Here is an 11,400-nt window from a genome sequence, read left to right on the forward strand (position 1 = left end):
GGTTTAGCAAGATGAAATAAGTTGCCCAGGTTCATACAGGCAGTAAATGGTAGACTAAAGATTTGATCTAGGTCTTTCTTACTCTAAAGCTTAAAATGTGATAAGGGAAACCAGGGAAAAATGGAAAGAGAGCTTATATTCCAATATTTCTTAAATAGGTCACTTCTCAAGTGAATCAGTGGTAGAATTCAGGATTAAATCAAAAAGTTCTGGCTCCCTGCCAAGTGTTCCCCCTTTCCCCCTTATCAGTCCCCTAATCAGAATTTTTGCTTGATGCTTAGCAAACAATTTTTAGAATTGGCTTTTGGGTTTTCTCCATTACAGGTTTATTGCCAAACCCTGTGCACTCCATGTTGGCATACAGGACAGTGGTCCTTATCAGGCACAACCTAATGCTATCCTTGAAAAAGTGTTCATGTCTATTACCAAGGTAAGTGGGCAAAAAAAAGAAACCAGGGAGATTTTTGTTAGGGTTCATCCCATAGGGCATGGGAGGATAGAGAGCAAGTATTTCCAAGGCTAAGGATAGGATGGGATGATCTTTCACATTTGGATAGTCCTTGAGCTATCCACTCAAGGAAATACCTTTGGGCTAGGATACCTTAAATAAGTCAAAATTACATACATTGGAGATTTAGGCCTAGCAGTCACCACCACCCCTAATCCCTGAGACACACATCATATTTTGATTCTGTTTTTCCCTCCTTCAGCTCTTGTCATTACCTAGTTGCATAATCAAGATAGAGATGGTCCTGATAGCCTTTGCAGGTTGAATTTTTGTTTTTTTTTTTTTTTAATTGAAGGATAAATACTTTACAGAATTATGTTGGCTTCTGCCAAATATCAACATGAATCAGCCATAGGTATACATATGTCCCTTCCCTCTTAAACCTCCCTCCCAGGTTGGGTTTTTAATATTTTTTTTTACTCACTTGGGCTGGAGGGAGAAAACCAAATAGCTATGTGTATAGGTGAATGGTAAAGGTCCTTGATGTGTAAAATAGTACTTGTTACATAAAAATGACTTTGGGATGAAACCTGGAAAGAAAAACATTACTTAAACCACTGTAGTTATTACCCCTCTGCCACTCAGCTTGTCAAAGGGCTTTAATGAGCAAGGTTTGAAGAAAAAGCAATGTTCTGACTCTGGTCATACGTCTACAGTATCCTGATGAGAAAAGGCTGGAGGGCCTGTCAAAGCAACTAGACTGGGATGTCCGAAAAATCCAGTGCTGGTTTCGCCATCGGAGGAATCAGGACAAGCCCCCAACGCTCACTAAATTTTGTGAAAGCATGTAGGTGTATGGAAGGAGGTGGGGAGTGAGGAGAAGGGTGGGGTATGACTGGACTAAGGTTTTCTTTTTGGAAATCACTTCTCCTGTTAGGATAACAGTCAGTGGAGGCAGAAGGCTAACTCTGTTATAGGCTGGAAAGAAGAGAACTGAAAGCCTGGTCACCCTTAGTTTCTTAGACATGCTCGCTCCTAAGCTAGCTGTAGTTGCATTTTGTTCACCTTTCGCAAAGAAATTGGGAATGAATTCCTCTACTTTCACTTACGTAGGTAGATATGCACACCCTCATATACCTTGGTAGAGAGAGTTCCAGCTTGCTATAGATTGACATTTTAATAGGAAGCATCCCTTTTCTGGACATGCTATAGTTCACTTCACTGGGTTTTTACTGATTATTCTCTGGACACCAAGCACTATTTCTTACTGTCATGCAAAAAAAAAACAAAAAAAAGGCACTATCATTACAGAGTCTGATGTAAAAGAAAAGTTCACTGAAACCAGTATATACTTGTAGAAATCTATTTTTAAATAGAGGATGGAAGATTTTTATCTCTTTGGCTTTTTAGGTAACAGTATATCATCAGTTTCTTACCAGTAAACTGTGTTATCCCCAAGTGTGCTACCTTGAATTCTTTAGCTCAGAGACTTTCTTTTGAGTAAATGTTTGTCTAACTTCTCTTCACCCATCTAGGTGGAGATTCACTTTTTATTTATGTATATTCTGCTACGGAATTAGATTTCTCTGGTCGGTGAGTCTGAACTTTCTCTGGTTCTCTGTTGGGGTCTAATCATTCGTGTATCCCTAGAGATAAGAGTTAAATACCTTTAGAGCTTTGTCCTCTACTCTCTTTTGTTTTTTCTTTGTGATGCCTAGAGCCCAGGTTTATAAGCTAAATAGATTGTCTTCTGTCTGGGGCCTGACATCAGTAACCTCATGACTCTGTTTCTCCTTAAATAATGCTAATAATAATAGTATTAATTAAATTGACATAGTACATGATGGTTTACAAGGCATTTGACAAAAGTCCTATTCTTGCAAGGAGGAGACAGTTAAAGAAATGCCATCAGTAACTCATTGAAGTAGGGATTATTCCTGCTTTGCAGTTGATTATCAGAGTCGAAGAAGAATTTCAGGCTTCTTGATCCATTAGTCTTTTTTTCCTACTGTACCACAGTATTTTCCTCTAAATGCATAATTGAAGTTTCAAAATATGTGAAACATAAGGAAGCAGAACTGAGGGAAGGGAATAGACAATTACACAATCATATTTGGAGATTTTAATGCTCTTAATAATTGATTAAATCACTAGACAAAAAAAAATCACTGAGGATGTAGAAGGTTTAAATAACAGTCCAGCCAGTTTGGCCTAATTGACATTTATAGGACACCACACCAGCAGCTGAAGGATGTATATTATTTTCAAGTCCATGTAAAGGATCAGCTAAGATAAACCATATGCTAGGCCACAAAATTAGTCTCAGCAAATTTAAAAATTTTGAAATCTTACAAAATATGTTCTCTGACCATAATGGAATTAAAACAGCAATCAAATCAATAATAATAAGATGTCTAGAAAATATTTATAAGTTAAACAACTCTTGTGAATAACCCAAAGATCAAATAAGAAATCACAAGGGAATTAGAAAATACTTTTAATTGAATGATGCTGAAAATACAACATACCAAAGTTTGTGGTATGCAGCTAAAGCATACTTTTGAGGAAATTTATAACTTTAATTGTTTATATTAGAAAAGAAGAAAACTTTAAAATCAGTGATTAAGTTTTCACTTTAAGATCCAGAAAAAAGAAGAGCAAAGTAAACCCAAAGTAAGTTAAAAGAAAGGAAAAAAAGAAAAGCAAAAATTGATGAAATAGGCATTAGAAAATAATGGAGAAAATGACTAAAGCCAAAGGTTGGTTCTTTGAAAGTTTTAATTAAAATTGATAAACCTTTAGAAAAAAACAAGAAAACAAATTATCAGTATCAGGGAGAAAAAGAGGCTATAACTATAGGTCCTGTAGACATTGAAAGAATAGTAAGACCACATTATGAACAGTTTAATAGTAATAAATTCAACAACTTAGGTGAAATGGACAACCCTCTCAAAGGACATAATTGAAACTCCATTGGAGAAGATTACTTTTGAATCTTTGGCACAGAGAGATCTCCTTTGGTCATTAAATGAAATCATTGTCTTCCTGCCTCCCAGCTTCCTATATATTCCAGGTTGTGATGTTACCAAAAGCTATCTTAGCACTCTCTTTGCTCTTGTGTACTGTTTCTCTCTTCGTAATAGCACTTTCTTGTTCTAGCAAAAAAGTATAATTGTTTATTTAGCCTTTAAGGATCCCTAAATTCTGTCTAGATGGGTTCCATTTTCTTTCCCATCTCTTTGCCCAAAGTATATAGAGAGAGGTAGACGGGCCAGGAGGGAATTCTGAAAACTGACTTGGATTGTTTGTTTTTTTCTTAGTCACCTTGGTTCTGGGACACCCGACAGTGCTGGCACAGTTACCCTTATCAGGTAAGATCTGAGCCCTTCAAGAAAGACACGGGGTGTGTGTGTGTGTGTGTGTGTGTGTGTGTGTGTCCCCACAGCAGTGAAATCCAGTGACCTCTTTGTTCCAGATATTCACCCTAATTGGGCTGGAAAGAAAAGAGCTTCTTGGCACTTAATGAGGTGCTTTCTGGTTCAGGTGTCCCTTTTGAATCCCATAAGAGCATCTTGGTTCTAGTCTAAAGCAGAAAAATGTCAGGGGGTTGCTCACAGGGTAAAAGAAGGTAAGGCCTTAGTGTATTTAATCCCCTGAAAATTGCCCAGAATTCTAGACACACTGATTTGATTGTGGTGTGTGTGTGGGTGTGTGCTTAGTTGCTCAGTCGTGTCCTTGTTAACCATGAAAGTGAAAGTCACTCAGTCATGTCCGACTCTTTACCCAGGGATCAAACCCAGGTCTCCCACATTGCAGGTGGATTCTTTACCAGCCCAAAGAAAACTGGAGTGAGTAGCCTATCCCTTCTCCAGCAGATCTTCCCAACCCAGGAATCGAACTGGGGTCTCCTGCATTGCCGGCAGATTCTTTACCAGCTGAGCTACTGGGGAAGCCTACCTGATCTCTAAAAGATGAGCCAAAGATGTGTATGGGCTTCCCAGGCGGCGCTAGTGGTGAAGAACCCGCCTGCTAGTGCAGGAGGTACAAGAAATGTGGGTTCTATCCCTGGGTCGGAAGATCCTCTGGAGGAGGGCATGGCAACCCACTCCAGTATCCTTGCCTAGAGAATCCCATGGACAGAGGAGCCTGGCAGGCTACAGTCTATAGGGTTGCAAAGAGTTGGACACGACTGAAGTGATTTAGCACACAAAAATGTATATGTGGAAGGGAAGAGTTTTAAGTGTCAATACCAATCCAAAGTCTGTTAGCTATTGCACATCTTGGAAGATGATGGAGAGGAAGAGTATTTAATAATTGGGGGTATGAGTGCGCTGACACAAAGAAAGTTGGGGACATGGAATGAGTCTGACTAGCTGGTATCCTCACTACTTCTTTTTCTCTTCCAGCCTCTCACAAGTGGACTTTATTACTATTATATCATGGAATTGGCTTTCTATTGGTCTCTTATGTTTTCTCAGTTTACAGACATTAAAAGAAAGGTAAGGACGTTGGCTCCCTTAACACCCTGATTTATGGCACCCTCCTTTCCAGCAGCTACCATTATGTCATTGTGATGGATTCTGTGTCCTGATTAGGACCACAAAAGAAGGTGAAAGTAGGTTCAGTGTGACTTTCAGCTCTTTGTCATGTTCTCAGAAGTGAGCCCTGACTAGTGAAGTATATTTGAGTCATTCAGGGCAGCCCAGGATGAAAACAGTTAACCAGCTAAGAAGCATACCCTTTCCTTTGTTTTTCTCCAAGGTTCTTACACATATAAAGCTCAAGAAACTAGTCAAAACTTAGGGATAGCAAGGCCTGATCCAGGAAAAGCTTCGATTCCAGAAAAACTTTTGCCATTAGTGACCCTTGTTCCCTCTCTGTTCTCTCTTCTTGGTGACCCCGCTTACTTAAAAGAATGTCAGTTGGAAGGGGTTTTAGATGTTTTAGTTTACCCTTTTCTTGCTGTTATTTAGGAAACAGATTCAGAGAAGTGAGTTGACTTGCCTGCAGAATGGCAAAGTTGGAAATGACTTAAGTTTTTTGTAAGTATACAGGAAGGGCAGAATCTTCACCTTTTATTGGCATCCACCTGACATAATGCAATTCCAGCAGCTCTAACCCTAATCTGTCGCTTAACTCATGGTTATCTTTGGTAAGGAAAATCAGGGTTAGCACTTGTGGGAATGGATTGACATTAATCTGGCTTATTAGTTGTTGTGTAACCTAGAAGTGTGATATATAATTTAAATGCCTCTCACCCTCCTTTGGTTACTCAAGACAGTTACACACACTCCTATGGAGACATAGGTCTCCTTATTAAAATTTCATTTTAATACATGACACATATAAAAAGGTTTATAATATGTATGTAGGTTTTAAAACATTCTAGAATGTGTACTTGTAAACTCATCCCCAACTTAAGAGCTAGAACATATGATTGTATCCATCCATATGGAGAGCATAGACTTTATATCCTTGCTTCTCTGATGGAATTCACCTGCCTCCTCCCACCCTCTATCCCTCACTGGGCTGAGAAGTATATATTAGCTATGTGTAATAACTCAGGTATTTAGAGATTTCCCAGGGTCTAACCTTGTTATTTGAACCCAAGAGGAAATTAGAGCTTTAAATCTGAGAGCAGGAAGTGCTTGTAGTAAGATGGACTATTTAGCATTTCTCTGAAATGTTTTGAAATAGCTTCTCCCCTCCACAAACCTCCCCTTTCTCTTGGGTCCCTTTGGTTGAAATTCCCTTCATCAATGCAGAAGAGTCTCAGACGCTCAAGGAATCTGAAATATATAAGGCTTGTATGCCTGACTACCACCTGGGAAATTATCTCCAGGTATCAGCTATGCATCTGAAGTCTACATGTTCTGCAGCTACCAAAGAAAATTGCTCTTTTCTGTGTTTTGAGCTATAGATTGAGTGTAGATTATGGGTCAGTCACTGATGTGGAGAGTTTTGGGTGAAATGTTAGGCAGCTCCCTAGGGGAGAATTTAAACAAAATGAAACTCTTAAGGGGTGGGATGAGACCCTCCGAGAACAGTGCAGGGCACTGAGTTGTGTAGCAGCTCTGCGGCCTTGCCTTTACCTGCTTCTGCTATTTGCATTCCTTCCTAGGACTTTCTGATCATGTTTGTGCATCACCTGGCCACCATTGGGCTTATTACCTTCTCCTACATCAACAACATGGTTCGAGTGGGAACGCTGGTCTTGTGCCTACATGATGTCTCAGACTTCTTGCTGGAGGTAAGACCCCTCAACGACTCTTCCCTCACTAGTCCTCTTTACTTTTCTTCCTGAGAACTGGCTTTCTCCCCGATTCAATTCTTATCTTTCTTTCTCCAGGCAGCCAAGCTAGCCAATTATGCCAAGTACCAGCGTCTCTGTGACACCCTTTTTGTGATCTTCAGTGCTGTTTTTGTGGTGACTCGCCTAGGAATCTATCCATTCTGGTAAGTGTTAGGGAAACTGGTCACCAGTTTAGGGAACAGACACCAAGATTCCCTAACCCAAAATATTGCTCTGCTTTTTGCTTGACCTCACCTGACCTTTTATGGATTTTTGAAGGACCTCATTTCCCCTGTACAGTATTTCTAATACAGTATGATGTAGACCGAGAGCATCCAACTCACTTAGCTATGGCTCTCCTGATTCATCTCATTTTATGGCTGAGTAACTCCTTTGCCCTCTTTGCACTGATTGCAGACTTCTCCGGCTTTTGCTTATTTTCCTGCTGTATATTCTCTCCCACCCTGACCACTCCCACTACCACAACACTCTCACTTATATACTCACGACTTTATATTACAAGTCATTGACTCTGTGGGTTGGAGATTTTCCTTAGTCTGAGGGAAGTAGTCAGCTGTCCTGTATATGTGTGAGGATCTGAATTATTCCTAGGGTTATTATTAAAATTGTTGTCCCAAATTTGTGATACTCTGCATATTTGGATCAGTAATATGACTTATTTGAAGTGATTAGTAATCTGACTTATTCTGTCAGTTGCTAAGAGTTCTATATCTTCCATTATTCCTAAAGATAGAAAACTCCATGGGCCCCTTTCTTTACTGTCTTCTCACTGTGCATGAATATCCCTGGAACTTCCACTGCTAGAAGGTATGGTGTAAAAATGCAAAGTTCTGCTTTCTGGGAAATTCAACTTCATCCCTATGTGTCTGGCTTTGACTCTAGAATCTGACCATTGACCTTCCTCTTATAGGATCCTGAGCACGACCCTCTTTGAGAGTTGGGAGATGATCGGGCCCTATCCCTCCTGGTGGCTTTTCAATGGCCTTCTCCTGGTCCTGCAGGTTCTGCATGTCATCTGGTCCTACCTAATTGCACGAATTGCTTTCAAAGCCTTGATCCGAGGAAAGGTAAGGGTAAAAGATGGCTTCTTTCTTTGGGGTATTACCAAGCAAAAAGCCTAGGGCTCTAATGTTTTCATCTTTTTTTTAAGTATGAGTGTTTAGCCATCTAAGACGTGACTTAGATGTCAGAGACAGGATCTGCCTTCTTCCTGCCGCATAGGAATGACTTTTGTTAAATAATAAACAGGATTAGGTTTTGGAGACCATTTCAACCTACCCCTTACCTACATCATGGATTTCATATTTTTATTTTTAGCATGGAAACCTTTTTTCAAAGGAAATCATATGCAGAGTTCCAAGATATAAACTGTATAGAAGCCAAGATGTTAGATTGCCTAGGAGTGGTATGGTAATTCACAAGCTACCCCAAGATGGCCACACTGTGGTGTTCAAGATACAGTTTATGTAAGGAATTAAGTACCAGCCTCACTTACTGTTGCATGAGGCAGGGTCTTAAGTGAGATAGGTTTTTAGGGCTTCAGATACCCACCTTAGTTCAAGAGCTCAAAAGCACAAAGAAAGGCGTCATCCTGTGATAAAACTCATAACTGAATTTTGCAAATTCTGAAGTAGTCAGTCAAACTGTGATTAGCCTGAGGGATTCAGCCTTCAGTAACATACAATCCCAAGGGGAGGGGCTCTGCTGGAGGTTATGACTCTAGGACAAAGGGATGGAATGGTTCCCAGGAATATATGATCTCTTGTGACACTGTTCCTTATGGCTTTAATTGCTTTCAGAACTTGCTTAGTATGCCTGTGCATCTTGGTGTAGCTATTGGACATCTCTCTTTTCCCCTGCTTTTCTTCCCTGACCAGGTGACCTATCCAGGAAGGATTAGACCCAGACTCTGTACTCTCCACTCTTTTCTCACCTCCTTCCTTTTTTCTATGCCTGGTGGGAGCTGGACAGTTTCACCTCTTGCATGTAAGTGTATCTGTGCTTCTTGTGTTCAGTGAAGCATGTCTATCTGAATGTTTCTCTTCCTTCCTTCGCTTTCCTTTCTGTTCCCTGCATTGTATGGAGCATGCCTTCTCTCCTGACCTTGTGGGGCGCTGTTGAATGGAGCTCAAGTTGCCAGATTCTTTTTCCTAAATTGAGGCAAGAGTAGAGTCTGCTCTTTTTTTTTCCATTTCTGTTTTTCCCTTCTATCCCGCCCCCATCCCTCCTTTTTGAGCTTCCCTTTAGCTCAAATCTAACACACTGCCCTCTGGTGGAAATTTCCTGACAATCAGAAAATCAACTCTGGGTGATCTGGGTTCAGAGGTCAATAGGTATAATAAGCCACAGAATCTTAGAGTTAACCAAAGCAAGTACCCCACCCTCTGGTAACAGCAGTTTTAGTATTGTTTCCTTATCACCTCCTTCTCTTATTTACTTAGAAAAAAAAAACACCACACGTTTATTATCCTTCAGTTCTGGAGGGCAAAAGCCTGACACAGGTCTCACTCGCTGTCTCTCCTTTTTACTTATGGTCCATGATAGAAAATCTGAAATACTTTGCTAGGTATGCAGAATAGTTTAGATCGGAAAAGCCTGCTTTAATCCAAATCCTTCATTTGAAAATACAGAATAAAAAGCTGAGTTTGAAAGGTGAAGATTCATAGAGAATAGCACGATTGGGACTGGGATTCCTGTCTTGCTGACTGCCAGTCTGCTTTTCTTTTCACCATGTTGTGCATCTTCAGGATACTAGAGAGGTAATCCTGTTACGAGAAAAGGGAAAGAATTGAAGCAACAAGTGCATTGGGTGTTAATATTTGAGCCCAGGAAGAGTAGGACACCTAAAAAGGCCCAGTTGTGGATCAGCTCTGGGGATACGGCAGAACTCTGTAGATAACCAAAACCGCCGCGGAGGCGATGACGGCAGCCGCGGGTTGTTGTGTTGGCCTTTCCTCTTTTTGAGGTAGAAGAGAAAGGGTATGTGAATGTTTTTAGCTCTTTTAGGCTGGTCTGAAAGGTAAACTCCTCTACCAGGACAGCTACTTACTACATTGAGAACAGAAGTAGAGATGATGAGAGAGAAACAGAGAAAGCAGGCAGGTATTCGTAAGTCTCTATGGTCCCGATAGTATTTTGAGTCAAGGTGCCACCAGAAAGTAGGCCAGATTGGAAACAGCGCCCAAGCATGGGCTCTGTGGGCTCTGTCTGTCTTACGATTCTAGAAGAGTCCTGTCCTTACCTTTCCTACCTTTGCCCCCATCCCTCCCAGGTGCTTAAGGATGATCGCAGTGATGTGGAGAGCAGCTCAGAGGAAGAAGATATAACCACCAACTCAAAAGGTCCCTGTGGCCGCAGCTCCAGCAATGGTGCCAATCGGGTGAATGGTCACATGGGAGGCAGCTACTGGGCTGAAGAGTAAGGTGGTTGGTATGGGGACTTCAGCATAGACGGACTTGTAGGGCCACTGGCAACCTACTCCTCTTGGGCCTCCCCACGTCTACATTCCTGGGACTAGGGGGTGTGCAGGGCACTGAGGAGAATCAAATATTTTCACTTAAAAAAAAAAACTCAGCCATTTCGTATTTAATAGCCTCCAGGTTCTTTCAGTAATGTTATTTGCTCCGTGCGTGCGCGTGCGTGTGTGTGTATGTGCGCGCCTGTGCATGTGCATTTGTGCATATGCGTGAGTCTCGTTGCCTAGGTTGGGGCACATTTCTGGACTAGGGCCATTAGGCCTTGCCTGGTCTCCTCTGAACCCACCTCAGTCCCAGATTTGGCTGCATCTTGAATTATGCTGTTTCCAGAGTGTCCCCTCCCTGGTTGCCCATGGCTCTTGAGCCCTGACCATCTGAATGGAGCAGCTGAATTTAGCTCCACGTTTCTGCACTGTTTCTTCTTTGGAGCTGGAATATTTCGCATGAAGTTGTATGCAAACAGACAACCATGAAATGGGTGGCCAGAGATTGCTGCGGCCCCTAGCTAGATCCCCTTCCTGCCACCTGGTAGTGACAGGGACAGCTGCTGATACCCTGCTCTTTATTCAATGGTACGCAGGAAGTGGGGGTGGGTGGGAGGAGCGGGTGAGCTGAGGGCTGGAGGACAACAGCCACTGGGTGAGCTGTTAACGGTTTATACTATTGTTTACTCTTCTGTGATTAAAAGTGCTTCAACCCTCATCTGCTGTCTCAACCTCTTTAGTGACTCTATCCCCAGTTCCCTGAATCCATAGTCTGATTAATAACTTTTTCAGGTCTGATTCTAGAGGCCATTGGACACCCAAGTTTTTCCTTTCTGTGCATATGCTAGAGAGAGAGTACCTGCATTTTAAGGCTTTATATTTTAAGAAAAACAAACATGTGTAGTGATCATACGAAAAAATACTAGGAAATAAAAGCATGTATATTGCCAAAGCAGCAAAGACTGGTTGAAGAGCTAAGACACCTGAGTATTTCCTGTATTTCCCATTTTATTGAATACAGAGACTGCCAGTTAACATCTTAAGATGGAGATAAGTGAGTCTAAACCAATGTTTTCTCTTTTAATTCTAGTTTCTCTTTTAGCCCATGGAGAAACAATTTTCCTAATCTAGATTTTTCTGTAGTTGAGGTTTAGGCAAAATTACCAATAGTAGTATTTA

The 11,400-nt window shown here is 41.2% G+C and overlaps 1 protein-coding gene across 3 annotated transcripts in view; it reads left to right on the forward strand.

The window, feature by feature from the left end:
• The window catches only part of CERS5 (ceramide synthase 5), a 30,471-nt gene extending 19,532 nt beyond the window's left edge, over positions 1-10,939 (forward strand). For 2 of the 3 annotated variants that reach the window (XM_018047805.1, XM_018047807.1), the window contains exons 2-10: positions 325-430; positions 1,165-1,295; positions 1,984-2,041; positions 3,769-3,819; positions 4,855-4,947; positions 6,570-6,698; positions 6,798-6,904; positions 7,672-7,828; positions 10,033-10,939. In XM_018047805.1, the coding sequence (XP_017903294.1) occupies positions 325-430; positions 1,165-1,295; positions 1,984-2,041; positions 3,769-3,819; positions 4,855-4,947; positions 6,570-6,698; positions 6,798-6,904; positions 7,672-7,828; positions 10,033-10,182 (982 nt within the window). In that variant the 3' untranslated portion in view covers positions 10,183-10,939. Of the gene's footprint in view, positions 1-324; positions 431-1,164; positions 1,296-1,983; positions 2,042-3,768; positions 3,820-4,854; positions 4,948-6,569; positions 6,699-6,797; positions 6,905-7,671; positions 7,829-8,638; positions 8,748-10,032 lie in introns of all 3 variants that reach the window. The other variant, XM_018047806.1, reaches the window with a different exon arrangement.

This window comes from Capra hircus, chromosome 5 (assembly GCF_001704415.2).
Source record: "Capra hircus breed San Clemente chromosome 5, ASM170441v1, whole genome shotgun sequence".
Lineage (NCBI taxonomy): Eukaryota > Metazoa > Chordata > Mammalia > Artiodactyla > Bovidae > Capra > Capra hircus.